This window comes from Corvus brachyrhynchos, unplaced genomic scaffold (assembly GCF_000691975.1).
Source record: "Corvus brachyrhynchos isolate BGI_N302 unplaced genomic scaffold, ASM69197v1 scaffold14, whole genome shotgun sequence".
In the NCBI taxonomy this organism is placed as follows: Eukaryota; Metazoa; Chordata; class Aves; order Passeriformes; family Corvidae; genus Corvus; species Corvus brachyrhynchos.
In genome coordinates, this window is record NW_008239110.1 from 8,178,192 (window position 1) to 8,205,114 (window position 26,923).

At 39.4% G+C, this 26,923-nt stretch overlaps 1 protein-coding gene across 1 annotated transcript; it reads left to right on the plus strand.

Annotated features, from left to right (window-relative positions):
- Positions 1-8,612: 8,612 nt before the first annotated feature.
- Positions 8,613-16,280, plus strand: AMD1 (adenosylmethionine decarboxylase 1). Its single transcript, XM_008637770.2, has 8 exons — positions 8,613-8,698; positions 9,952-10,078; positions 10,533-10,635; positions 11,524-11,566; positions 11,664-11,808; positions 12,830-12,922; positions 13,008-13,163; positions 14,121-16,280. Exons 2-8 carry the CDS (start codon positions 9,962-9,964, stop codon positions 14,259-14,261), a joined length of 798 nt encoding a protein of 265 aa, XP_008635992.1. The 5' UTR covers positions 8,613-8,698; positions 9,952-9,961; the 3' UTR covers positions 14,262-16,280.
- Positions 16,281-26,923: the final 10,643 nt, after the last annotated feature.

Sequence of the window (26,923 nt, forward strand, 5' to 3'; positions counted from 1 at the left end):
GGGCTGTATTTTGGAGAGGGACAGTGTAGAAACGCTGGCGCTAGATAGTCTTTAGGGCCCCTTCCAACCCAGACCATTCGTGGAATACTTAGACTTCTAACTTGGAGATCCACAAAAAAAATGTGTTCTGGAAGTGTCAGAAAATGGTAGCTGCAAGCTTGAAGTACAAAACAAAATCTGCAGAACTGTGGATGAGCTTGCAGTGACAACAAAAATGGTATGTAGGTGGGATCAGCTGACACAGCTGGAAAAGGCAGGCTTGTCCTAAGCAAACAGGGCAAATCTGCACGTTTTACTCATGTCAGTAGTTCACCTTCAGTATGGCCAACTGTTCAGCTTTTCAGGTTCGGGTGGTAGCTGGAGGATCTGGCTGTCTGTGCATCCAGATCTGCTTGTGCATATCACTGTTACCCAACGATCTCTGGTCAGGGAGCTTGTAGTAGTGTATTTAATGTTTGGAATATGTTGATGATGGTAGCAGCTCCATTCAGAGATGTATCCTGTTTCTTTTCCTTTGTTTTGGTATTTCTCAGCAAATTTCTCGTGTATATATTGGTAGACTTAGCTATTCACAGATCTGAATTGGCAGTGAGCAGATAACTGCCTTTTTTTAAAAATAGTGAATAGCCCATGTTGTGTGTGCATCTGAATGCTCATGGTTAGTGGAAGCTTCGTTTCTGCTGTACCAGAAGCACTGAAGAATACATTTTTACTTCTATCCTGTTGGTGTAATGAGGTAATATGCTCATCTGACTTTGACTTGTGAAACTATTTAGATCTTTCTGAATAATGTACTTAACATGGAAGTCATCAAATGTGGTTTTATAGCTCTGAGGCTTAGTGGTGTAGCAGATACAGGGTAACAGCCTGTACAGTTAATGTCCAGGTAATCCTGGAAGGAAAATCCTAGCTGAAATACTTGCAGATGATGTGAGCTACGCAGGTGCTTGAGGAGTCCTGTAGTGTTTGACTTAAAATGTGAAAGATTCCCAAAGTATTTTTGTGTTAATATGCAGATGTAGTTTAGAGGTGGCATTCTGCAAATGCTTTCCTCGCTGACACATTCATGCTCTCTGGTCTTCCATTTGTCAGCTCAGACTCGTGTTTGCAAAACTGCAAACTTAACTTTTAAACTGCTCAAGAGCATTTAAGGTAATTGCAGTGTCAGTACCGGCGCAGTTCCTTTGTGTGGTTTAGATATGGCCGTAAAGTTTTAATAGAGTGGATAAAAACTGTTAACTGTTGAACGTGTGGTCTTTAACACTGTCAGAGCTGTGAGCAGGCTTTGAAGACTTTTGTGTTAATTGGCTCTTAATACAGCATGTTAATCGAAGTTGCTTACTTTTTTTGGCAGGAAGCTGTGATACGTCTGAAAGTGCTATTAACCTGAGTTTGCTTGTAATTATCAGTGATACTGTGTTTCTAGCATGAAATGAACTTCTACAAACATTCTCTTTCGGAAAACCATCAGAATTAAGTTACCTATTACAGCTGATAGATGCAAATGAAAGTCCTGAATACAATGTATCCTGCTATGCTAATTCTATAAAGGTGATTGAATAAGCTAGTTTATGTTGAACAGAATCTGAAATCAAAGCTGAAAGTGTAGAACAATAGCTAAATTAGAATCAAATTGCAAACCAGTTGAGCTTGCCTTTTGTATTGTAATACCTGCTTAGTAGTGAAATGTGAACCATTCATCTACTGAATGACTAAGCTGGTGTTCAAAGCTAAAAATTTCCATGTTGTGTGTGCTTGTTAGGGACTAGATATTTTCAAGTCCTTGCTGGATATCATCAGCAAAAAAAAAAAAAGCTCTTGAGCTGATGCAGTTAAAACTTTTTTTTTTCCGCATTTTTTCCTCCTGTGGGCAAACCTGCTTTCTGGATCAAAGTTTGGATTGGGTGTAATGTATTTCAGAAAAGATCTGACTGTCATTTAAATACATTCAATAAAGATCCCAACTAAAAAGTATTGAACTTGAGCTCTACTTTGTTGTTAAGTTTTGGGGTGTTTTTGCTCACTTGTTAATGAGTTAGGCAGAAAGGTCTCGTGGTTGAAATAGTTACTGGCAAGCATCTAAATATGCCTACCCTGCTTATATTCAGCAGTGGCATGAAGTTAATGTTTTTGTGGTCTCAAAATAATTTGCTTTAATTTATTGCTTGTTCTCACTATGCTTTGTAAAGCATGTTTTTTTCTAAAAAAATAGCCTTAAACTATGTATAGAAAACAGAGGGTTTGCTGAAAACATGATAAACTTGCTGCAAGCCCTGGATTTCCATGGTGACTGTGTGGTGCATTCACTATCCCCACAGTAAAATAAGCTGTTTATTCCTTCAGATGATGTGCAGCTATGCATTTTCCATCTCAAGGGTTATCAGGATCTTGAACGTACAGAAGTTTGAAACCATAAATAAATGATGCCAGTGTTAAAAGTTCATATCTCAAGCATTCAGCCCTGAGGAATACGCTGAAATTAAGCTTATTTATGGACTTTTAATCTGCTTCCTATTTGTCTATATTATGTGGAGACACAAGGTGGAGAAAACTGCATCAATGAGCAGCATGGGGTGACATTGATAAAACATTCTGATCCTGTGCTACAAGAAAGCTCCCAAGCACTATCCAGTCAATGATTTGATAGGAGTCCTGTAAATCCTTGCTTTGTTCACTGCTGCAGTGCTGCTGCACCTCTGCCCTTCCCCCAGTCCTGGGCAGTGTTACCTGCCTGTTTCCTCAAACACTGACGGTACAAGGAAGCTGGGCTATGAACCCTGGTCTGCTCTTACTCTTGCAGTGCTTTGGAACAAAACTGAAGTGACTCTGGAAATAAGGCAGGGCTGTGCTAAGATAAGGGCTTCTGTCCCTGTGTACTTGCTGAGCTTTTTTTAGCTGCAGTGCTGCTGCACCTCTGCCCTTCCCCCAGTCCTGGGCAGTGTTACCTGCCTGTTTCCTCAAACACTGACGGTACAAGGAAGCTGGGCTATGAACCCTGGTCTGCTCTTACTCTTGCAGTGCTTTGGAACAAAACTGAAGTGACTCTGGAAATAAGGCAGGGCTGTGCTAAGATAAGGGCTTCTGTCCCTGTGTACTTGCTGAGCTTTTTTTATGGGCAATGCAAGGTTATCTGGAGAACTTTAAGCAAGAGTGCAGTCTTCCCCTCATCAGAATGGATATTAATCAACTAGATTTTAGATCGGATTCACAACTACAGGTAAAATGTTTTCTTGTAACTCAAAATTATAATTAAAGAATGGTTTTACACAAAGGAAACAAGCCCTTTTATTCTCACTACTGCTGATTCTGATACTGCTTGCAGGAAGTGAAGACTTAGGTTGAAGGCTTTCTGACATTTTCCTACCTTACCGCTGAAGCATTTGGTTAGTCACTTTCTGTCAAAGGTCTGGGCTGTTAGTGAGACCCTGTAGCAAATAAATAAGCAGCTATTGGTGTATTCCTCAAAGGGCTTTCCTAATGGTTGTTTGCTCAGCCAGGAGAACAGGAAGACTTGGGGCTTTTGGTGATACTTGCTGCTTTACAGTATGTTCCTTCTGGAGAAAATTACACTGATTTGCCCTGAATGTTGCTTGTAGGTCTTGCTGTGCCTCATGGTTCCTTAAACCCTTTGGATGTCCTTGGATATGAGAGATTTGGGAATACCCTTTGAGTATCTTTAGATGTAAAGGATGGAGTCCCCATTTCATGTAACTGCAATAGTGGTGTAAGGCCTGCAGCAGGAGAAATATGCAGCCTTCAGAGCACTATCTGTGGCCATCTTTGTGCCATTGCTGAAGTATTTTGGTTTCATTCGGTAGTGATGCTCTAAAGTAGTTGGCTTGGGACTTTCTAGGTAAGAAGGATTTTGTGAGGAGTACTGCATAGAATCACTTTCGATGTGGATGCAATTTTCCATTCAGGTGCCTGTCTCTCTAGATTAAGTGTATGTCCCTGGAGAGCTCCTTAAGTTTAAGATAAGGGAGATGTGGACAGTCTCTCTAATATATGTGCTCAGAATATATAGAGGGTGTGACACTTGTGCACCCCACAGATACTGCCTAAGTAAACTTATCAAGTTGCAAATGCCCTGAGCCTAAACTCAGGCTACGTAAGTGGTTCAAGGTAATCTATCTTAAACAGCAATTCATGAATTATTTTTCTAGTAGGAAGTAATTCACATGCAGCTGTCCGCAGAGAAATACACTAATGGCTAGGAGGTGATTTAAAATGCTTGTGACTTTTGTGTGTTTCCTACCTGTTTCAGGACACTTGAAACCAATGTTCCAACTCTGCTGACACTGATACTTAGCCAGCTTTCGTGTGTCTTGGCTGCATCTCCTCTGTGTAGGCAGTTTAGACAGAGTTTTAAATTTGGCTGTCTGGATCATGGTATTGGTAGGAATTTGCCTATTTAACTGTAGCCTGCTAATGAGGTAACTGATACCTATGTGGCTCCTGAAAGTACTTAGTAGGTAACAGGTGAAGGGATAAAAGATTGCTCTGCAGTTGAATGCTTGACATTAAAACAAGGTCTTACAGTCAAGATTAAAAGGCTTATTACTTTTGGTACTACAGAATTGTCAGCTGTTCTATTTTAATGAAAAGCTATGCAAGAGTATGTATGTGGCTTAAGCTGTATTTAGGAGCTGCATATGATTTATTTGCTAAAAATTCCCGCCCTGCTGTAAAACAGCTTTTCTTTCCAGTGCTGTCTAGCTGCCTTAGCAAGGTACTTCTACTGGGGTGGTGTGCTTGAGGAGGCTGTTGTTGCTGATAGGAATGAATTCTTGATGTAGTTCTTAATCTCTTCAAATTGCTGTTCAGGCAACTCTCCCAGTTGGCCTGAAACAGCAGTATTGTGCCTGGTATGCTTGACTCTTGTTAAAGAATGTATTTTACCCCGAAGGTAAAGGCTCAGAAGAGGCCAATAACTTGCATTCAAAAGCATGGTTTTATCTGTCAAGGAAAACTTCCTTCTGAATAAAGGCGCAAATATGATGCTTTGGAGCTTGGTTGAGAGGCACTGTTCACTATTCATTAGCAACATGAAGCACACTTCCTACAGTTAAGCTACTTCTCAGTTAATAATAGCTTTCCCCTACTGACATACCTGGTTGGCAGTTTGAATGGAAGTTATTTGTACTCTGGTAACAAGTCTGTTGATAAGGCACTAAATATTGCAACACAGTAGATAGTAGGATAGGAGTAGATTGTTAAACTTGGTTGGTTTTTTTTTCCCTTTTGGGATGTTCTGCTAGTCAAGTGTAGGACAAATAGCTTTTTACCGTTCAAGCAAGGACAGTTCTTCACACTTGAGTAGATGTATTTCATTTTAATTTGCTATTCTCTGAGAAGGTGCAGTCATTTCAGATGAATCATGCTTGCCCATTCAAGAAACTAATTTGACTCTGGATAAGTAGCAGTTATTTGAAAAATCAGAAATGGAATCTTACAGTTTTGGAGTGAAGTGGTCAATAAGCCCACAAAAGTGGGGAGTCTGTCTCAAGTGTGTGTCTGCAGGTCTGCTGCAGAACTTGCTTCCAGTGAGAGCTGCCAATGATTCTCATGGATCACATTCTACTATGCTTGAGTATAGGAAAGCATTTTCCAAACTGGCATTGTCCTGATGTCTGGTTATGGGAAATAAGTTAGGAAATAGTAATGCCTTGCACATTGATCATTGAATGGGGAATTTTGATGAGCAGAAGTCTGTGGTGGCACTTTGAGAATTAGCCTTACTCGGTTACCCTTTTTCAGTTGGAGGCTTTCCTTCCAAGTTAAAACTTAACTCAGTTGTGAAATAAGTAGTGTTCTCAAAAACTTGAGTTACTAACTTAGACAATTTTTACTTATTACTGAATAGCTGCAATATGTGTAGTGATAACCATTGAAATACTACTTTTAAGGTTGATTTTGTTTCTTTGTTTAAGTGTGGGTAGATACTCCTTGTCTCAACTAGTGACATAAATTATGAGGATCAAAAAAAAAAGGAAGAAATACAGGAGTTAGACTTGTGAACTTAATCTGCTTGGTACAAAGTAGTCCCAGATATTCTTCCTTGTGTGCTTTAAACAATAGAACATGCCAAACACTAAGGTCATCTTGTTTAAATAGATTATGCGGGATCAAATCCAGCCTTTCTTTAGTTTTCTGTACTTAACTTTAAAATGCAAATAGATACAGGCCAGTATCCCTGCAGAACTTCTCCCTAATGTGGCCAAGTCTCATCCTGGGTCCTGCAATCCATTGTTAGTCTATATATTCTTCTAGAGCAAGCCTGGCATCTTGTCTGTTTATAAAGTTGTGGGTTTTTCCCTTAATGCTGCTCTAAACAGATCAAATTATGACCTTGCCCTTGATTTCTGTAAAGGCTGAACACAACATTTAGTGTACACTTATCTGTGGCTTCTGTAGTACAGTAGTGAGGACTATGATGTGCAAAGGTCCTGTGCAGCTGCGGATTTCAGCCATAGTACCTAAATACCAGCTGTAGCACCAGCAAGCATAATGGGACTTCCTTTGCTTCGTGGGCTTTGGACTTAACATGCAGTAGTGTATTGTTGGTGCTGTATTGACCCCTCCCTGGACTGCCAAACTTGTTACATCTTCCTCTGCTAATATGTGTGATGCTTAGAGGAGCCATTTCCCTGAAAAGGGTGGACAGAACTGCGCTACAGGGATAAAGTGTCACTTGCCTGCATAAGGCTGAGGTTTTTACTGTCTGACCAGATAAGAAGCTTGTGAAGGCTGAGACATATGCTCTTGCAAAGCCTAAGATAGTTATGTGCCCATTAATACTTAGACAAGTACAAAATCAGATTTGTAGTAATGTGCAAATGGGGTTAGTACAGCTCAGTATCAGGGAATTCTTCCTCACCTTTCACAAATGCAATGTCAGATGCTGGGTGTTTATTTAATGGCAGATAAAATGTCAATAGGGTTGCTGGAATGATCTGAACAATCTCATACATTACCTAGTTCAGTTTACAGGAAGGGTGACTGGCAGACTTATGCTGGTGTGCTGTAGCCAGAGGAAAAAGTTTGTTCAGATGTGCACTTAATTATGAGGTTTTTTTAAAATGCACAGGATTTTCCTAAGCTCATTTTTAATACCTTCAGTGTCATTTAAAAGGAGAGTATAATATGAGTCTGTAAGTTAAGTATGTTCTGGTTGAATCAAATCTATATAAATACTACTATTCTGGTGTAATATATACTTTAAATGGGAAATCTTCAAGTATTAGTAAAGATACAGAATTCAGTTTCAGGAGGCATTCTCCTGAATAAGTAAATTCATTTAGGGAGAAGTTAAGGCATTTATTTGCTGGAGTGTTTAGAGAGGCTAAAGAATATCTGGATGTTTTAATTATGCTTACAACAGAATCTAAAACTTCATGAACTGACCAGTTTTCTAAGAGGAGAGACTGGTGGCTGCAGGAGGAAGCCTGTTGATGGAATTAACAGTGAGTGCTCTGTCATGGATCACAGCCATGGGGCTTTTGCAGTGCCAGTAAAGGGTGAGAGGTCTGACTCCTGAAGAAGGATTAGGCTGACAGTTTTATATGGGCAAGTTGAGCTTGCTTGGTGACAAAAAATTGGCAATTCTTTCGTGCTCCCAGCTCCTGCAGTTATTCTAGCTCTGCTGATGGGCAGCTTAGTTTTGTGCTGGGTTAGTAAATCTCTTGGCTCATGACATCCCTGAGGACAAGAGCCAGCACAAACCTGCAGGTGGAATATGCTGTGGGAAGGGAGAAGTAGGACAGCTGGCAGTCTTGTAATTTTGTGACGTCAGGAAGCTGTATCTGTTCCTGTCTTATTTATAGGAAAATTGACTATATTGGATTCTGCTGATCGGGTCTAGATACAAGAGTGAACTGACAACCAAAGTAGTTTTTTTGCAAGTCTCATTCCTCTTGAGTACTTGAAAGTCTTTTGGTTTAATTTGAGCCCTTGGTTTATGTTTATTTTTTTCAGATTCCTTGTAGAATGAGTAATACTAGTAAAGAATTGAAATGTTAAACTTCTACCCCCATACTGAATTCTAGCACCATAGCTACAGTTTGCACTGTATGAAGGAATTCTGTGATCCTGGTTGGTCACAGAGGAATTCAGGCCATTGAAATCTATTAGTTTGTAGGTTTTCAGTTAAATTATGAACTTGACTCTAAACTGGTCAATTAAAACATCTTAATGATAACTTGCTGGTTTATTACTCTAGTAGTTGCCAATGACTGCTGTGGTTGAAGTGCATAGAGATTCAACCTAAAGCATACCTTAAGTTACTAAACAATTAATTTTATCTTAGTACATGTGGGATGCAGGATTTAAGGTCATCCTGACTCTCCTAGTTAGAAGCTTGAGGTTGATGTTTGGCAGTTGTCTGCATGCAGGAGATCACAGTGTCAGACTTTGAGGAATACTGAGCCATCAAGAGCAAAGAATTCAGTATTACTGTATTGTGAGAGACAGTCCCTATATGAAGTCTTCCCATTTTGTGCTTTCAGACCCAGTAACTCAAGACTCTAGTCTTGTTTGGGCTTTTTATTCAGGGCTCCCCCAGGCTTTGATTTGTTTAACCTGTTGTTTGTGCTCTCCTATAATTTCTTCACAGGATTGAGTGGGACAAACTTCTGGAGAATGTGCATTGTTTGATCATAAGTGTGACAAAAACTGACAAGCAGGAAGCTTATGTACTCAGGTAAGGCCCTGGCTCATTCTTTTAGTCCCTAGGAGGGGAAAAAAGTGAAAGCCGTCATATGTGATCCACTTGGCTGAGAATCCATTGTCGGGTTAATGTCCTGTAATTGATGGCTACAATTTGCAGGGGTCTTCTGTTCAGAGGTGCAGATTTCTTCATAGTTGTTTCTTTTTCCCTTTAACCAAAAGGATTGACAGAGCTGTGGTGGCTTTGCACATCATGACTGAATTTTGTCCATGGGTAAATAAGTGTCCCCAATACAGAATTTTAGTGTTACTTCAGCAGAATAGGCTATAGGTGTCACTTATAGATCAGCAAAAAAACCTTATCTGTAGATCAGCTTTAACTGCAGATACTACTATCAAGTGGAACAACTCTTGCAGCTGACCTAAGGGTATCTGTAAAACTGTAGCTTTCCTGAAACCCTGGAATTTTTGTGTTATGCTGCAGTTAGTTGTAAGGACACTACTTTTGCCATGTGTTTTTCATCTTGCAAAATGCTTTCTTGCTTTTTCTGCATGAACTTTACAGACACATTTGACATTCTCTGATTTACTTCAGATTACAAATACCGAAGCTTTTGTACTCTGAAAGACTGCCTTGAGGGCAAGGTTATGCTAAAAGCAAGCTAGTCAAAGAAACTGCTCAAGTCTTGTTCCTTCAAGACTCATATTTAAAATAAAATATTGAAAAGAGTAACTAGTTGGACTGCATCCTGGATGAAATTTAACCTTGACTTTGATTTGTAAACAGCATTCCAAATTGAGTTATTTAAGCTAATTTTTACTCCCATTTTTCAGTTACCTGGTGACAAGATACTTGTTAAGCATGTTTAAATGTTCTGGATGCAGTATCAATGCCTATCTCCAGTTCAGTTGGGCTGTAGTGAAGTATCTGACTTAATTAATGTATAGTTAATTTCAGTATCTTATTGGTAAGGCATATTGTATAGCTGTGCCTGTGTACCCAAATCACAGCATGTTTGTGTTTCTGGGATGGTTTGAGGGTGTCTAATGTGTGTGCCTTTTCCTGTAGTGTGACAGCTTTGCAATATCATGCTTGGAGCAGGTATTTGTTTTGGGAAATCATAACAGCTCTTAAATGTTAGCTGCATTCTATTAATTTATTTGCTGACTATGTTTATTTGCCATATGCTGAATGTATTTGGTTGGGATAAGAACCAAGACCAAACAACTCCCTCCTGGATTGTTTCATGTAGAGCACTTAATATATTCTTAACACCTCTTTTACAGTGAGAGTAGCATGTTTGTCTCCAAGAGACGTTTCATTTTGAAGACGTGTGGTACCACCCTCTTACTGCAAGCACTGGTTCCCCTGTTGGAGCTTGCTAGGGAATACAGTGGGTTTGACTCAATTCAGGTAAGGTGTCAAATCTTCCTCGCAATGTACAAAAAGCTTTTTACTACTATTCAAATCCACTCTTTTTATTAAATATTCTGAAACTTCGACACTAATGTATGCTTCCCATAATGGGAAGATTGTAATGTAAGATTGCTCTGCTGTAGCATTTGCCCTTTTATTTGTCTCTTAGTGGGTGCTACCTAACAAATGCTATTGTGCTGAGTTACTTAAGAGTAACTGTGACCATGCTGTCTAGTGGAAGACAAGTTCAGAACTAAGCTGTCTCCTGAAGCTTAGAAATTAAGATAGGGATAACCGTGTGCTTCTGAAACAGGAATACAGGCAGCAGTGTTTTGACAATGAAACCTTAGGTCCTGTGAAGGTTCATCATAAATGCTTGCATTTTTCTAAATTCTTAGATTCAAGATGGATGGATATATTCAATATCTAAGATGCACCTTTATTTTTTCAGAGCTTCTTTTATTCACGTAAGAATTTCATGAAGCCTTCCCACCAGGAGTACCCACATAGGAATTTCCAGGAAGAAGTAGAGTTTCTTAATGAAATTTTCCCAAGTAAGTTGATGAAACTTCAGCAAAGTTGGGTGAAGAGTTGATGTTACATGAGATGTGATGAGCAGTACAATATGTACAGGCTGCCAGACCAAGCATTCAGCAGTCCTTGCATAAAAGTCCAAAGCTATAAATACTTATTTTCTGAATTCCTGATACTAGCTTGCCAAGATCAAAATTTAAATCGTACTAAGCTTGACATTTAACACCTTGTGTCAGCTTCAGACTTCCAATCACTCTTCAGAATCACTCTGTGGAATTCTGAAAGCCCTATTGAAAAGCTAGGATAGTAATTTAAAGTAAGTAATACACTGAAGAAAAATGTGGGCTTTTCTCGGAGAAGTTACTATGCTAAAAACTGAATTTAAACATTTAATACAGTTTAAGACTTACAAGAAGAATCTTAAAGTTTAAATAGTGACAGGTTTTTGAAGGAACATGGAAGCTGTGGTACTCATCTGAATTATTTGAAAATAAATGATAATCATACATGCATTTAATAGAGGCTTTAAGAGTACCAGGGTTTCTCTCTGTGCATAGCAAAACTGTAGTATCAATTTCCTGATAGTAGCCTCTCAGCTGGGGTGAATGCATTTAATAGAGGCTTTAAGAGTACCACTCTCTGTGCATAGCAAACTGTAGTCTCAATTTCCTGATAGTAGCCTCTCAGCTGGGGTGGCCAGACCCACTTCAGAGGGAACTTGCTTTTCTTATTATTAACTTTGCATTCCTGAAGTTAAATACCTGGTTATTTGATACAGCTGCTGACTGCATCAGTGAACCTTGTGGGGTTTTGTGAAAGGCCTCTGTCTTTAAATAAGAAATGACTATAATCTTTTACATAAATGTTCAGCTGTGGTACATTAACTGGAGGCTTTTTGTCTTGTCTAGATGGAGCAGCTTATTGCATGGGGCGTATGAACTCTGATTGCTGGTATGTATGTGAAGTGTTGGAAGTCTTTGGGGCTTACAGTAGAACTTAACTTGGTGCTGTTAATATGTGTTACATAATTGATTTGTGCTATATGTAGGTACCTGTACACCCTGGATTTCCCAGAGAGTCGGATATCCAGTCAGCCTGATCAGACACTGGAAATTCTGATGAGTGAGCTTGACCCAGTAGTTATGGACCAGTTCTACATGAAAGATGGTGTTACTGCAAATGATGTCACTCGTGTATGTTTGCTTGAAAACTAAGGGGTTTTTGGGGAATGGTGGAAACAGGGCAACAAAATGCTTCTTTCACTTACCTTTTAATACAAGGTTTATTTTGTGGTAGGAGAGATGATGTAGAAAGTGTTGGTTTAATACTTTGGGAGGAAAATGGATTTAACTCTAGAATGTTTTTGGGGAATATAACTTCATGTTTTCAATGCCCTTCCTTTAGTGAAAGGAGCAATATGCAGTGCTTTGGGTGATTGGAAGCTTTTACTCTGAAGAATGTAGGAGTAGGAATAAAACCACAATTTGAGTAGCTTTGAAGGATGTACATTACAAGGAGTAAGGCTTAGACTGGAGATAAGGAATGCAAAGGTTAAGTAGGTATCAAAATCAGGGTTAAATCATGGAGCCATTTGGATGAGGGGAAGGGCAGGTTTGGGGTCTAAGCATAACGTGATGAGTTTGCCTGCTCTTCCCCTTTTCCCAGATGGGAAGGTCATGTGACATGAGCAGATTTTCCTGACAAGTACCCTGACTTCATCTTGTTTTCCATCTTAGGCTTTGATTCTCATACTGTATTTGCTATTGATATTTGGCTGTAGCTCAGGTACTGTGTGGTAAATCAAAACACTTGGGATTGCACTTCTTTCTGGGGTATAAAGTAGTGTATCCTTACTCTGAAGTAAATGTAAACAGCCTTCACTTTGTGGATAGTGGTTGAAGAGAAGCTCAGTTTTTCATTTCAGCAGCAAAAGCAAGTACATTTTGGAATTCTAAGCTGTTTCCTTGTCTTGGATGGATGCAGCTGGGCTCTGTAAGAGGCAGTGGGATAGTTTGCATGCAGCTTGTCACTGCCATTTATGTAGTGGCAGGATGCAAAGCAAAGTCATCTACAGTGGTACAAGTAATCAGGGTGACTTGTTATTTGGAGAATTCTGGTGTCCTGTTTGCTGAATAGATGTTCATTCTGCCTTTGAGTTAAATCTAAACAAGTGTAAGGATGCATGATAAAGAGAGTTGTTTAACTTTGTTTCAGATGAGTGGAATTCGTGACCTGATACCAGGTTCTGTTATTGATGCTACAATGTTCAATCCTTGTGGGTATTCAATGAATGGGATGAAATCGGATGTAAGTTTTACACTCATTATTAATTAGCATTGGTAATTAAAAGAAATAAGTATTTGGTGGTAATAATACTTTAATTTTTTTCCAGGGAACTTACTGGACTATTCACATCACTCCAGAACCAGAGTTTTCTTATGTTAGTTTTGAAACAAACATAAGTCAGACCTCTTATGATGACCTGATTAGAAAAGTTGTAGAGGTTTTCAAGCCAGGAAAATTTGTGACAACTCTCTTTGTTAATCAGGTGAGTTTTCTTGCATTTGCTTATCAGCTGATGAAATACACATAGACACAAATGAAGCAAGGCTAGAGGTTTTTACTGGAGATTAACAGTTTCCAGTTTGCCTCTATATTTAGATGGTAGTTTCTTTGGAAAGTGAAAATACTCTTCAGTCTTGCTTTGGCATGTACTAAATCTGATCTTCAGAAAACTTCAAAAACAGTAAGATGAGGCATCCCAGTCTCAGTATTCTAATGACTTCCTGTGTAATTCTGTGTAGGCATAATTTCTTGCTTTGGCATTTTTCTGGATTTGCCTGCAACTCAGTTGTAGAACAGCTGCTGTTAATGGTGTTGCTCTCAGCTAATCATAGAACCACAAAATTACTTGGGTTGGAGGGGACCTTAAAGATCATCTGGTTCCAACCCCCTGCCATGGGCAGGGGCACCTTGCACTAGACTGACTTGCTCAAAGCCCCATCCTACCTGGCCTTGAACACTGCCAGGGATGGGGCATCCACAACTTTTCTCTGGGCAACCTGTTCCAGTGTCTCACCACCCTCATAGTGAAGATTTTTTTTTTTTTCTAGTATCTAATCTAAATCCACCCTCTTTCAGTTTAAATCTGTCATCCCTTGTTCTACCACTACATGCTCTTGTAAAAAGTCCCTATCCAGCTCTCTTGCAGCCTGCTTTAGGCACTGGAAGGTGCTGTAAGGTCTCCCCAGAGCCTTCTCTTCTCCAGGCTGGACAGCCCCAATTCTCTCAGCCTGTGTCCATAGGAGAGGTGCTCCACCCCTCACAGTGGTTCAGAGAACAGCAGTACTATATGTAGGGAGCAGAATCACTGCTTGGGAATTAAACTTTCTGCACCACTGTCAGGAAGAGTTTTAAAACATGTCGTTAACACTAAGAACCATATATGAAATGCATCTCTAAATGACAGTTTAAAAAGTAACTTCCACTTTTTTTTGTTTTCTAGAGCTCTAAATGTCGCACAGTGTTTTCCTCTGCCCAGAAGATTGAGGGATTTAAACGTCTTGATCACCAGATTGCCCAATTCAGTGATTATAATTTTGTTTTTACCAGTTTTACAAAAAATCGCCAGCAGCAGCACAGTTGATTAAGAATGAAGAAAAAGCGCAAAAAGAAATCCCATATAGAAGGTGGTGGTTGCTTTCTAGTTAATGATTCAGGGGGCCATGCTTTCCACTCCCACCACCTTGTAGTTGTGGAAAGCCCTAGGTGTAATCATAGTATAACCATTTTGAATTGTATGCATTATTATATCAAGGAGTTAGATATCTTGCATGAATGCTCTCTTCTGTGTTTAGGTACTCTATGCCACTCTTGCTGTGAAATTGAAGTGCATGTAGAAAAATCTTACTGTATGAAACTTTACAACACTTGTAAAAATGATTCAGGTAGAATTACACACACTATAGTTTTTCTTCAAGTATCACCAAAAATTCCCCACAGACAAGGCTTTCGTCCTCATTAGACTTCAGCCTCAACCTACTCACTGGGGACAGTTCTGTTAAATTGTCACTCTTTTATTTTTAATCTAAGTTGTGATTTAAGTCTAAAACAGTTTTTGATGAACTTCTATGATTTCTAATGAAACTGATTCCTAATTAACACTTTCATGTTTGGAGAAAGTTCTTAAAACAGTTACAAATTGTTTTGCTACTACAGGTGGTGGTTGATTTATTTTTAAATCAGGCTGACTTTTCATGCTCTAATAAAGCTTCTAGGAATTTGCTCAGCTCTCCTGTAGCACTGGGCTAATGCATTGGTCTTTCACCTTTAGTAACTTGGGTATCGGTACTAGTGCAGGCTAAATTTTGTCTCACCTTAATGCTTGTTTGTCTGTCCGCATCCCCAAGCTGTCACACCGCTACGCAACGGCAGAATTTGATGAAGGTCCAAGACTTGATAGGGGAAGAGCTGAGCCAGGCTTCAAGTGCTTTGGCATAATTGTGTGACAGCTTTGCAAAAGTGCAAGTTCATATTGGCACCAGGCATTTCTGTCCTAATCACCTGTTATGTCAGAACAGGAAGCTGGTGCTCCTGAGCACTGGCAGGTAGGGCAAGTGGAAGAGTGGAATTTGCCAGTCTGGGTGTGTTGATTGGTTTGGATTATTCTCAGTAAAACTTGTGACCTGCCACTTTGGACTGTAAAGAGTGCTTCTAAACTGGTCCAGTGTCACTTCATTTTGTTGTTCCAAGCAAAGCTAGTGCCTCTGTCTTGTGACAGTCCTGTGACATTGTGCATGTGACTTATGTTGTACTTGAGTGTTGTGACTTCATCTGTTTTTTTCCTCCTAATTGCTAAGGTGGTTCCTCTTACTGTGACTTGAGGGCATTAAGTGAAGGCATAGAACAAGAACTGTCTGGGACACCTGGACAGAAGTGAAGTAGAACGCTATTCATGGAGCATGAATAAGTGTGTAATTCAAAGTCACTTTAATGAGTATTGACTAAAATGCAGGCTTTGAAAAGCTGGCACACTTTCAGCTGTTTGTTTGCAAATACTGGGATTTTAACAGCTGTGAGACCAGCATGTTAACAACAAAATTGAGATTATTTTTCCCCTCTTGTCCTTGCAATGTTTTGACTCTTTCTGGTTTGATGCAATGGTTCTTTTGTTCCTTCCATATTTATAAATGAAGCACTTTTTCAGTGCTTCTAAACTAAAGTCTGCTTGGTTAGAAATCAAGTGGTTGGAACATTTTGATTTTTTAAAGCATATTATTGATGTTCTTTACCAATGTTATCAATTACATGCTGTAAATGGCACTATTGCTTTTTGGTGTTAAAATTGAGGACCAATATTTCAATGGGGGTTTTTTTGTTCTTGCATTATCCAAATTGTTCTGACATTTTTTGGCTTGAGGTCCTTTAAGTAGACTGAAGATCCCTTTTCAAGTAATACTGAAAGAATGCATCTTATAAAAAGAAGCATAAGCCTCGTCTATGAAAATGAAAGCTGTTGAATGGGTTATTGAACTATCTGGGTGATCAGGATGGGGGGAGTATGGTGTTTATAATTTCTGTGGTGTTAGACTTTGATCATTTAAAAATATCTGTACCACAACTTAATGCTTCAATAAAAGTTCGCTTAAATTGTTTGTAGTGATGATCCAGCAATCCTACCCTTCACTCTCTTCATGCATTCTGGTACCAAATGGTTTAATTCTGAAATAGATTTCTGTCCTTACTGTCCTAATCTGCTCTGCCTTGTAGGGGATGCATCTCAACATGCTGGCAGTTTAAAATGAGGAAGCATGTGAAATGAAGCTAAGTTAAAATGTTATGCTGTTCTTGAAGCTAAAACAGTTTCTCTAAATGAACACAAAAATTCATTGTCTACATCTAACCTGTATCTTTTTCTTGAACATTAAATATTCTAAATAGTCCTCTGAATTCAGACAACTGCTTCTAAGTAACAAACTGGCATACATTTATGGTACTTAAGCTTAGACTGACTTTGAGAGGTCAAGGTGAGATTTGTCTCTTAAGGTAAAGTAGGCATGTACCTAATCTGCATAGTAACCTAGACCAGAAGGTAGTAGCTAGGAAGGTCAGTGCTAAGCAGATGAAACTAACACAACTGAAAATTCCTTGAGTTCATGTGGTAAGTCCTACAGGAAGAGCAGTTGCAGTTTAATCATACTTGCAAAGCTCTAGCAGTGCTGATAATCCCCCAAAGTCTCCTAAGTATTGCGTTAGTATTGGAGGTCTAAAACCTTTAAATTGTTTAGTTCTGGGTACAGGTTTCATTAGTCACCAGACTTAACCTGTGATGTGTTACATATCTCTGGTGTTCTGGATAGTAAATAGTAACTTGTAGTTATTTCAAGTACTTAAGACCTTTTTAAATGCCCCACAAACTTCTATGAAAATAAGAAATTCCAATTTGCAGCATCAAGAGATCCTGTCTTAGTCTCAGCTGACAAGTTAGCAGTAATCTACCTCTGAGTGGTACTGATGGAGCTGGTGAAAGATCTTGTCAAACCACTTTTAATTATTTAGCAGCTGTCCTGGTTAACTGGAAAGGTCTGAGTTGGCTGGAGGGTAGCAAATGTGATGCCCACCTACAAAAAGGGCCACAAGGAGGATCTGGCAGCCTGTCCTTGTTGCCAGGGAAAGGTCATGGAGCAGATGATATTGAGCACTGTCACACAGCACAATATGTGTTTGTGAAAGCCAGGACTTGATTGACCAACCTGATCTCAATCTTGGGCATGCTGACCCCCTCAGTGGATGAGGGAAAGGTGGATGGTGTCCATCTAGACTTCAGTAAAGCCTTAGATGCTGTGTCACAACATTCTGGAGAAATTGGGTGCACTATTTGCTGGGTTAAAAAACGGGCTGGGTCATCAGATCCAGAGAAGGGGGGGTGAGTGGTGCCACATCCAGTTGGTGGCTGGTCACTAGTGGTGTTCCCCAGGGCTCAGTATTGGGGTTGCAAAGCCTGGGGGTGTCTCATCCAGTGGCAGGGGTGATTAAGGTCCCTTCCAACCCAAACCATTCTATGATTTTGTTATTAGACTGTGTGGGGATGGAGGGAATGTGCAGAGGGCAGGTAGCATGATTGGGGCAGGAAAGAGGATAAGGCAGTTCTGTGCCTGAGCATTCTGATATCTCCTTTCAACATGGGGCAGAAAGGGAGATGCTGACACCAGAGCTGGTACCAAGCCACTTGAATAGGCATTAAAAGGCAGTGGTTTTCAATCCTAGACCTTTACTGTGGTGTGTTGATGCCAAAGAGATGACTGCTCTGGTACTTTTATCTGGGTGGGATGACTCTAGAAACAGGTACTGGCTGTCAGTAGTGCTGCTGCTTTGGTGGTGCAGCATTATGTGTTGGCAGAAGTGTTGAACCTTGCCAACTGGGGTGGTGTAAACTCAGGTTTCCCTAGTGATAATCCCAAAAGCAATGCCACCAATATCTAAATGCACAAGGCTTGGGAACAAGGGTGAGGATATGCTCCTGAGGTATGGAGTTCTCCCAAGCTATATAGCAAAACTGTATTAGAAGTGGAAAAAGTAGCTTCCAGATAGATTTTTGTATAACCTGAAGCCTGTTGAGGTGTTAAAGCTGAGCCTGTGGCCAAAGCCTAGAAAGAACAGGATAGTTCAGTGCTGATCTGTTATGTTCCCATGGAACCACAGTAATGACAATTCAGTAGAAAGGTAAATGAACAGCTGAGGAGCTGCTCTGGCAGCTACATGGAGCTAAGCAAATGGGATTCCTGTGTGAAAGGAATGCAGAGAATCACCTGCATGTTCTCAAACATACTCAAAAACTGTTCTAGTTTCAAATGCTAGTAGAGACACAGTATGCATGTACCTACAGACAAGCCTTTCAAACAGGGCACTGTCATTAGGAAACTACTGAGACAGGCATTGCCTGACAGTTCCATTGACTTTCAATTATGTGTTTAACTTCAGGTTAAGTAACACTTGCAATTTTTCATCCCATTTAATATCATACTGTGGGATTACCAGTGGTGTGGTCCATGGGGTATTCTGCATATTGCTTACAGTTCAGCCAGGCCTCTGCTGTTTGGGGAGATTGGATTAGGGTGAAAATTGCTTACAATGTTTGGTATTACCACACTTCCTGCCTACAAGGAAGCACTTTGAAATAATTTTAAACCATATTTCAAGTTAACTGTTCCATTTTCTTCTATTGCTTGTTATACACTCTACTTAAAATACTCGAGCTGCTGTTATATTTTAAAAAATTAAGCAGGCCCTAGAGAGTCTTGCTTCTGCAGATGTCTGAAAGCCATATCTTTATATGAATTTTACATTCTCTATAACATGCTTAGTTCTGCGTTTAGCAACTGCTATTAATTTTAAATATATGTACACAAGTGAAATATGTACAGTCACATTTCAGAGCAAGACCAGACACATGAATACCATTATCTCAGCATTTTTCATTCCTGGATTAGCCAGAACATGAGCACACATTTTTGTATCATGTAATTCCTAATGTGGGTACTTTACCTCATCCCTAACTCTAAATTATGTCATTTACAGTCTTCCTGTTATTTTCCCCATGTCTTTTTCTAGATTATATTGATCCTCTCAGTCCATCGCTCTAAATTTTTCTTGAATACTAAGATTTCCAAATGGCATGTATGGCATCTGCCTATCTGAAGACATGGAATCACAGAATTGGTTGGGTTGGAAGGGACCTTAAAGGTATCTGATTCCAACACCCCTGCTATGGGCAGGGACACCTTCCACTAGACCAGGTTGCTCAAAGCCCATTCCAGCCTGGCCTTGAACACTTCCAGGGATGGGACATCCACAACTTCTCTGGGCAACCTGTTCCAGTGCCTCACTGTCCTCACAGTAAGGAGTTTCTTCCTAATACCTAATCTGCACCTTCACTCATTCAGTTTAAAGCCATTCCCCCTTGTCCTGTAACTACATGCTCTTGTAAAAAGTCCTCCCCTATCTTTCTAGCAGGCTCCCTTCAGGTACTGGAAGACTGCAATTAGGTAACTCAAAGCCGCCTCTTTTCCAGGAGGAAAATCCAAATTTTCTGAGCCTTTCTTCATAGGAGAGGTGACACATCACTCTAATCAGCTTGGTGTCCCTCCTCTGGACTTGCTCCAATAGGTCCATGTCCTTCCTGTGCTGAGGTCCCCAGAGCAATTTGCAGGACTCCAGGTGGCGTCTCAGCAGAGCAGAGGGGCAGAATTCCTCGCCCTGCTGACCGCACTGCTTTGGGTGCAGCCCAGGACAGGATTGGCTTTCTGGGTTGTGAGTGCTCATTGCTGGGTCATGTCCAGCCTCACATCCACCAGCACCCCCAAGTCCTTTTGGGAGGACTGCTCCCGATCTGTTCATCCGCCAGCCTGGATTGATGCGAGAGTTGCCATGACACAGGTGCAGCACCTTACACTTGGTCTCGTTAAACCTCATAGGATTCCCACAGGCCCACTTCTCAAGCTTGTCCAGGTCCCTCTGGATGGCATCTCATCCTTCAGGTGTGTCAACCACACTGCTCAGTTTTATGTCATCTGCAGATTCGCAGAGGGTGCACTTGATCCTTTCATCTATGTCATTAAAGAAGATATTAATTAACACTGGTCCCAGTATTGCCCTCTGCATTAGAAAGGTGCAAGGTTCTGGTTTGAGTTTGCAAGGTAGCCATAGAAATAAAACTTCTGACTCTTTATTTCCATTAGAAATGGATGTCTGGCTCCACTGTCTAATTTCCATCTATTAAATTTCATTGTCTTACTTTGTGGGCCAAAGTAAGTATTTGGTACTTGTTTTACACTATTAAAACTGCTGCACCAACAAAGCTGTAGAGAGACAAGGAAAAACCAGCGTAGGACTGAACAGAGTTGTAAGTCGCAGTTACAGGACTAAGGTTCAGCTTCTTTGTGTGGACAGGAGTTAACACAGATGTAACAGAACAAGACAAAATGTTCCAAAGCCATCGTTATTGCTCAGAAACTTGGAGCAATTTAGTGCCTCTTCATCATCTGCTTCTTCCAGAAGAGGCACTGGCCTCTGTGCCTGCCAGAGATTATTTATTGAAACACACCATATGACAGCTCCATCAGCACACCAGCCACTGTAGCTTTACAGCCATTTCCACTCCCTAAATTTGGACTTGTTTCTTTCGAAGAGGAGCTTGCTAAGTATCAGTCAGCTTCACTAGATTCATCTTTAACAGCACTGACCTTAAGAGTAAGGACATATTTAGTCAAATACAAGGTCAGATTTCAAATACAAAGTTAGAACCCAGGCTATAAAAAGGTAGATAAAATACTGTACTTAACTAAAAGATTCCTTCTTAGCTGCTGTGATATTTTGTAGCCAGAACCCCTAACAGCCTAGGCAGCAGTAACATACGTGCTCCATGCTATTTTAGGATGAAACTTAAAACTAACCAGAGGGCCTAAGCCCTTAGGGCTATTCTCTAATGGTAGCCCTCTCCAAACTCTCTTCTCTTTATTAAAGATGCTCTCTCCTATTATTATTTCGTGGTGCTGTTCTAAAGCCAAGATAGTGCTGTTGCATTATCTGAGCGGAGAGGGAAGAATATGTTTTTATTTAATTTTTAAAGCATCCTCAATACTGTTACAATATCCTGCCAGGCACATATCATTAGGTCTACTCATTGTGTGTTCACTTAATTAGACTTGGAGACTTGGGCTCTTTCTAGGCTGCGTCTTTCCTAAAGCTACATTATTAGCTACATTATAGGTAGGATACTCTGCCCAAACCATCTCTCACAGCCCAAATTTGCCAGTTTTAAAGGTTTTTACATATATTTTACAGACATGTTCAGATTGTGCAGAATTTTTTCTTCTGATTTGATGATCTAATATTTCATAGTTTCTAATTCTCAAATCTTAAAATCTTATTTAGAGTGAAAATTGATATAAAACTGAAAGTGTAGATGAAGTTGCTGATTTAAATAAAGGCCTGATTTATTTATTCCCCTAAACTGTTGTGAAGTATGGGGGGGCTTAGAGGAAGAGGACAGAAAAATAAGAAAATTACTCATTCCCCCTACAGAAGGTGTGTTTTCCCTAGAGTGCTGGCATTTATAACAACAAGGTAAAGCTGCAAAGGCTTCAGGGTGTAATTGGTGAGGCTGCAGTACCTACAACTGAAGGATACTAAGCACACAGCTGATGGGGCTAGTAAAAGCAGTAAAGCAAACAGACAAACAAACAGCCAGTGTTGTAATTGTCTGTGCTCTTGATTAATATTGGTTTTAATGTTAGTATTTCATTTGTTCAGCTGTGCTTGCACTGGTTTTAGGCAGATAATCAACTGTAAATTCATAGGTTTTAATATTCTAGTTTTAAGCATGGTAAACAGTTTATTTGTATTTATACTCTGTTGTTAAGTGCCATGACATGAAAAAGCTGAACAATTTATTTTTGTGCCCTTCAGTTCTTCCATTTAGTGTGCTGCTACATAACAGAAGAATACGTTTTCTGATTACCTGCTTTCTTAACATTGTAATCTCTTAAATACTTCATTCCTGAAATATTTAAACTATGCAGACCACCCAGAAGGGCTCAGCAGACAAGAAGTTTCAAACCTGTAAATTTCTCTTCAACTGCTCATGTTGCTATGTCAAGCAGTAGGTAAGAAATTAACCAACTACTCAAAAAAGCTATCCAGTTTGATTTTTCACAAAGAAAATAGTCCAGAGACACACAGAAACCACATTTAAATTAGCTTTAACAAAACTGTCTTAACTCCTTTTTAAAGAATTGTAATCCAAGTTATTCTTACTAAATTTGGATGACTGCCACCTCATTGAGCCACTGCTCAATTTCTTGTAATAAAGGCGAATTAATAGACAAAAAATAGATGGTTACAGAAACAGATGTTCAGCTTATACTGAATATTTCAAAATAGTCATTTTTTTTCAGTTTATGTGATGGTGACTCAAGAAATTTTTACAATCTCTGTATTCCATGTGTAATACACATTTTACATATAAAGTAAATACACACTGGTATATATTTATGTCTATAAATATGGAAAACTATGAAGGACACCTTAAAAATAAGCAGTTCTAGACTACCATTTTTGTAACAATTCCTCAAGTTTTATTATTTTGGGATCCTTAATTTTCAAGATTGTTTAAGACTCTGAAGGGACTTGGAATTATTTTGATTGCTCTATCTGCAAATCTAACCAAATTGCACTCTTAGCAGTGGAGCCTGAGCTCTGAGACAGTGTGATGGGAAGTTTCTGTTTTTCCAGGAACCATACATCCCATACAATTTCTTAATGGACCTCTAGCCATCTGCAGAAAGATACATTTTTTATGCATTCTGGGGTGAAATGGGAAGATTTGAAGTCAGGCCTTTTTGCAGATGCTCAATCATTCCTTCCACTGCCTCAGGGACCCTACTGGAATCAGAGGAATGGTTGCTTGTATGCTGAGGAGAATAGAAATGTCACCTGTGTCTCCCCCTTAAAAGGATGTTCCGTTGCCATAAAAAAAAAAGCCATTCGGGATTTTACTGTACTGATAAGCAACCCGGAATACAACTAAATCTGATGTAAACTGAAACCACACAGGAAGACAGGCAACTGTCTCTTTAAGTACTTTTAAGGACCAAGTGGGAAGGAGACATGACCTGTAAGTCTTCATCTTGAGACTTGGACTTCTAGTGAGTCATGGGGACTGCATGCAGGAATGGAAGTGCTTACTCTTTTCACAATCCTGTAAACCACTTATACAGTATAGAAAGAATGGCATTTACTTCATGTCACAGAAGCACCACTGGCAACTAGAAAGTTAGAAAAGATGGTAACATGGAAAGGCTGAGTGGAATGATCCTTCATTGGTAATCACCCTGATTCCACAATATTATGAGGATTCTTTTGATAAGACAATCTTAAGGCTACATAAGAATAAATATATATATTCTAAATCAGACCAAGAAATTTGAACTACTCACGCTCTTCTGAGTAACCAAAATGACATTGATTAAAGACACCAGCGTAAAGATTGAATAGTGTAGAAGTTGAATAATTTTTTACGTTTTTGCTGTGTCCAGCAGTGAAAATACTCATCATAGTATCTCTTGCTTCAGTGCTAGATTAGGATTAGTTTTATAGTTCCTAAAATTCTTGAGCATGCTTCCTCAAAAAAAAAAAAAAAAAAAAAAAAAAAAGGATGCAGTTTGGGAATTCCAGAGAAGCAGCAAAGCCAAATAAATGAATCATTTACTGCTGGTCACTTTGTGTATCTGCTAATATGGGGGGAAGAGTTGCTTGGGATAGCAGAGAAGAAGGAAAGAGAAAATTTTTTTTCGCTTCTATTCACAAATTCAGAACTACTGCCTGTTAATTCTGAGCTGATTCGAGAAACTGAAGTAAAAGAGAGATGTTGGCAGTGACCACTTCTCCTGTCAGCAGTGCCAGATCTGGCCATTTTGTAGCTGTTGCCAAACACACAATCCCTTGCCCAGACTGGTCCAAAGCTGTTCTTTCCAGTAGAATCTTTCCATCTGGATTGCTCCCAACATGAAGATGACAGAAGGGTGTTTGTAATCCATGTAATGCTTTGCCTTGCCTTTTCTGGTTTCCAGAGCAGTGCTGGCAGGATAAGCTTAAAGGAACTGAAATGGTGCCAGTTACACATCATTATGTGTTTTAACACACTGAATATAAGGGAGAGCAAGTCTTAGGTGTTACTCTGTAGCTTCTACATGAGGAAAAACTCTCCTCCTTCCAAGGGACTGGGCATGCTTTCATGCACGGTGGAAGTGTACAATATTATATAACTCTTACGTAAAGACAGAAAGTTTGGGGTTTTACCATAGTATCTTCTAAAAAATGATCCTCTTCAAAAATAAAGTAATTTTGTATCTTAAAATTGGTGCCTGGTGTTTTTTTCATAAGAACATACGTGTCTAAATGGCAACATAAACTTCTATTTGTTAAAACAGAAGTCTCTTACTTCATTGCAGGGGATTCTGAACCCATGATAGGTATTAATGATTGACCTTATGGCTAAGATGTTCAAGTCTGACATTTGGATGTCATGTTCAATCCTTTAAGGAGGATAAAGCAAAAACACTGGCTTAAAATAAAGATATGACAGCATAAACTTATGGGCATCTTCTCTCAGCTCCTGTAATTTTGATGCTTAATTACAGTATGAAGACCCTGGCAGATAAAGCAGTACTTAATAGCAATCTTCTTCTAAAAAAACTCATTTAGCACATGTTCAGATGAATGTACTTTAGCATCAGTCACCATTCAGTCAGTAACATGTTATCCAGTATAACCTACTCAGAATGCAAGAACTGCAATAAAAAGTTATGAAATTAGTTACAAAAGAAGGTGTTAGAAGGTGGTGCACTGGGGAACTAGCACAAATACAACACATGCTTGTAAGAGCAGAAATAGGAACAGAAAGTCCTGAATTAATTATGTGTAGAGCATACTTATGTGTTGCTACTGACTGTAAAAGATGATCCTTAGTGTAAACAACTTGCCTTCAGAATCTCCAAGAGTGCAAATAAAGAGAGCTAAAAAAGTCAATGCCATTAGAATTCACTATTTTCCATTTTCATTATAGACTTGTAGAAAGTGCCTTGAGTCTATCCACCATTTGGAAATACATATGAGAAAGTATAAATTATTCTCCTCTAAGAGCAAATCTCTATGGGGAAAAAAAAAAAAGAAAAAAAATCACATCAGCAATGAGTGCTGCTGGGGCATTTTCAGACAGCTTGTAACTCCCTCCAGAGCTGCCTAGGTCCAATTTGGAATTTGAGCTGACAATTGTATCTCCCTCTCTCGATTGCTTGCTATGTTTCACTGCAAATGTAAGTAGTAAGGGATAGTAAGGTCTTCAAGCCTTGAGGGTAATAGATCTTTGGTTTTTTAAAAAAATTGCCCACCTGCTTTTCTAGGGGAAAAAACCCCCAACAAATTAAAATTATTATTTTTAAATAGTAATCTATCCTGATATACATTAGAAGTCAAACGTGTACATTCATATATACTGAAAATATCATAAGCTTACTGCAAACTAAATCAGACAATTGTCATTAGTAGGTTTATTTTCTTAAAAAAAAAGTGAAAATTTCATTCACAGCAGCTATAAAAATATAGATAAACTCTTTCACACTTCATCTCCTGACCTGCATTTCCGACTAGCTTACAGAGACAGTCATTTCTTTGCTCTCTTCATGCTTTGAGCCAGCTGGATATAAGACCGGCTTCTTTCCAGAAATCATGTGGCCACATTAGCACAGTTCTGAGCCCAAGCTAATGTATCCTGCTTCACAGCCAGCCTTATTAACTCAAGTTCAGCCACACACAAATCGCAGCTATGCAGCTGCTACTCTGGCTGGTTCAGGGCACAGGCAGAGTGAACCTGTCACTGTCTGCACCCATCCATGTAGATATACCCTCAGATGACCCTAAGCACTGTGTGCTGTAACAAAAGCTAGTTTTAGGATTTGGTTCTCCAATTAATTGCATTTTAATTGCATAATACAAACTATACTGGAAATGGAGTAACAAAATCTTACAGGATATGGTAATGTGAGTTTGTGTTAACATCACAACGGTGTGGTGCCTAAGCTGGTCTATGAACCAATTTAAAAAACAAAACAAAGCAGAACAAAAACCAACAGATTCATACAAATATAAAATATTTTAAGAGATCTAACTGTCATGGGAGAGATTATCATGTTGCATTTCTGTCCTTGCTTTCCAAACACATTATCTATCACACAAGGTGAGTCAGGAAGGAAGAACTACTGAAAGAATGTGGTCAACTGTGATAATGTCCTTCTTTCCACTTTTTGCTTGGTGTTGCTGAACAGTATTCCCTAGTCAGTGTAAATGGTAAATGTACTTTGGTATAGATTCAGGTCCTTCTTCACCATTCATTACTCTTCCTTCCTCTTGAAAATAAAGGCAAGACATGCTGTCAGTGGGTCAGTGCACTGGTTTTGCATACAACTCCTCAAAATTACTTTTCCAATAGCTTTAAAGTCTTAAAAGTCATTCACAGTACTTTTCACAGTCTTCCTACATAGAATTCCTGAAGAGCCCAATAATAGCCTTTCCCAAGAACTGGTACCTTCATGAGTAAAAGCAGTAATTGTAAGCATACCAAGTGCCATGATATGTTAAGTGACAATGGGAACTTCACAGGGATTTCCATCTCTTGGGTTTTTATCTGCTGTCATTTATCTACTATGTTATATTCCTGTGCTTCTCCATACAAGAGACAGTGGAATTAAATAT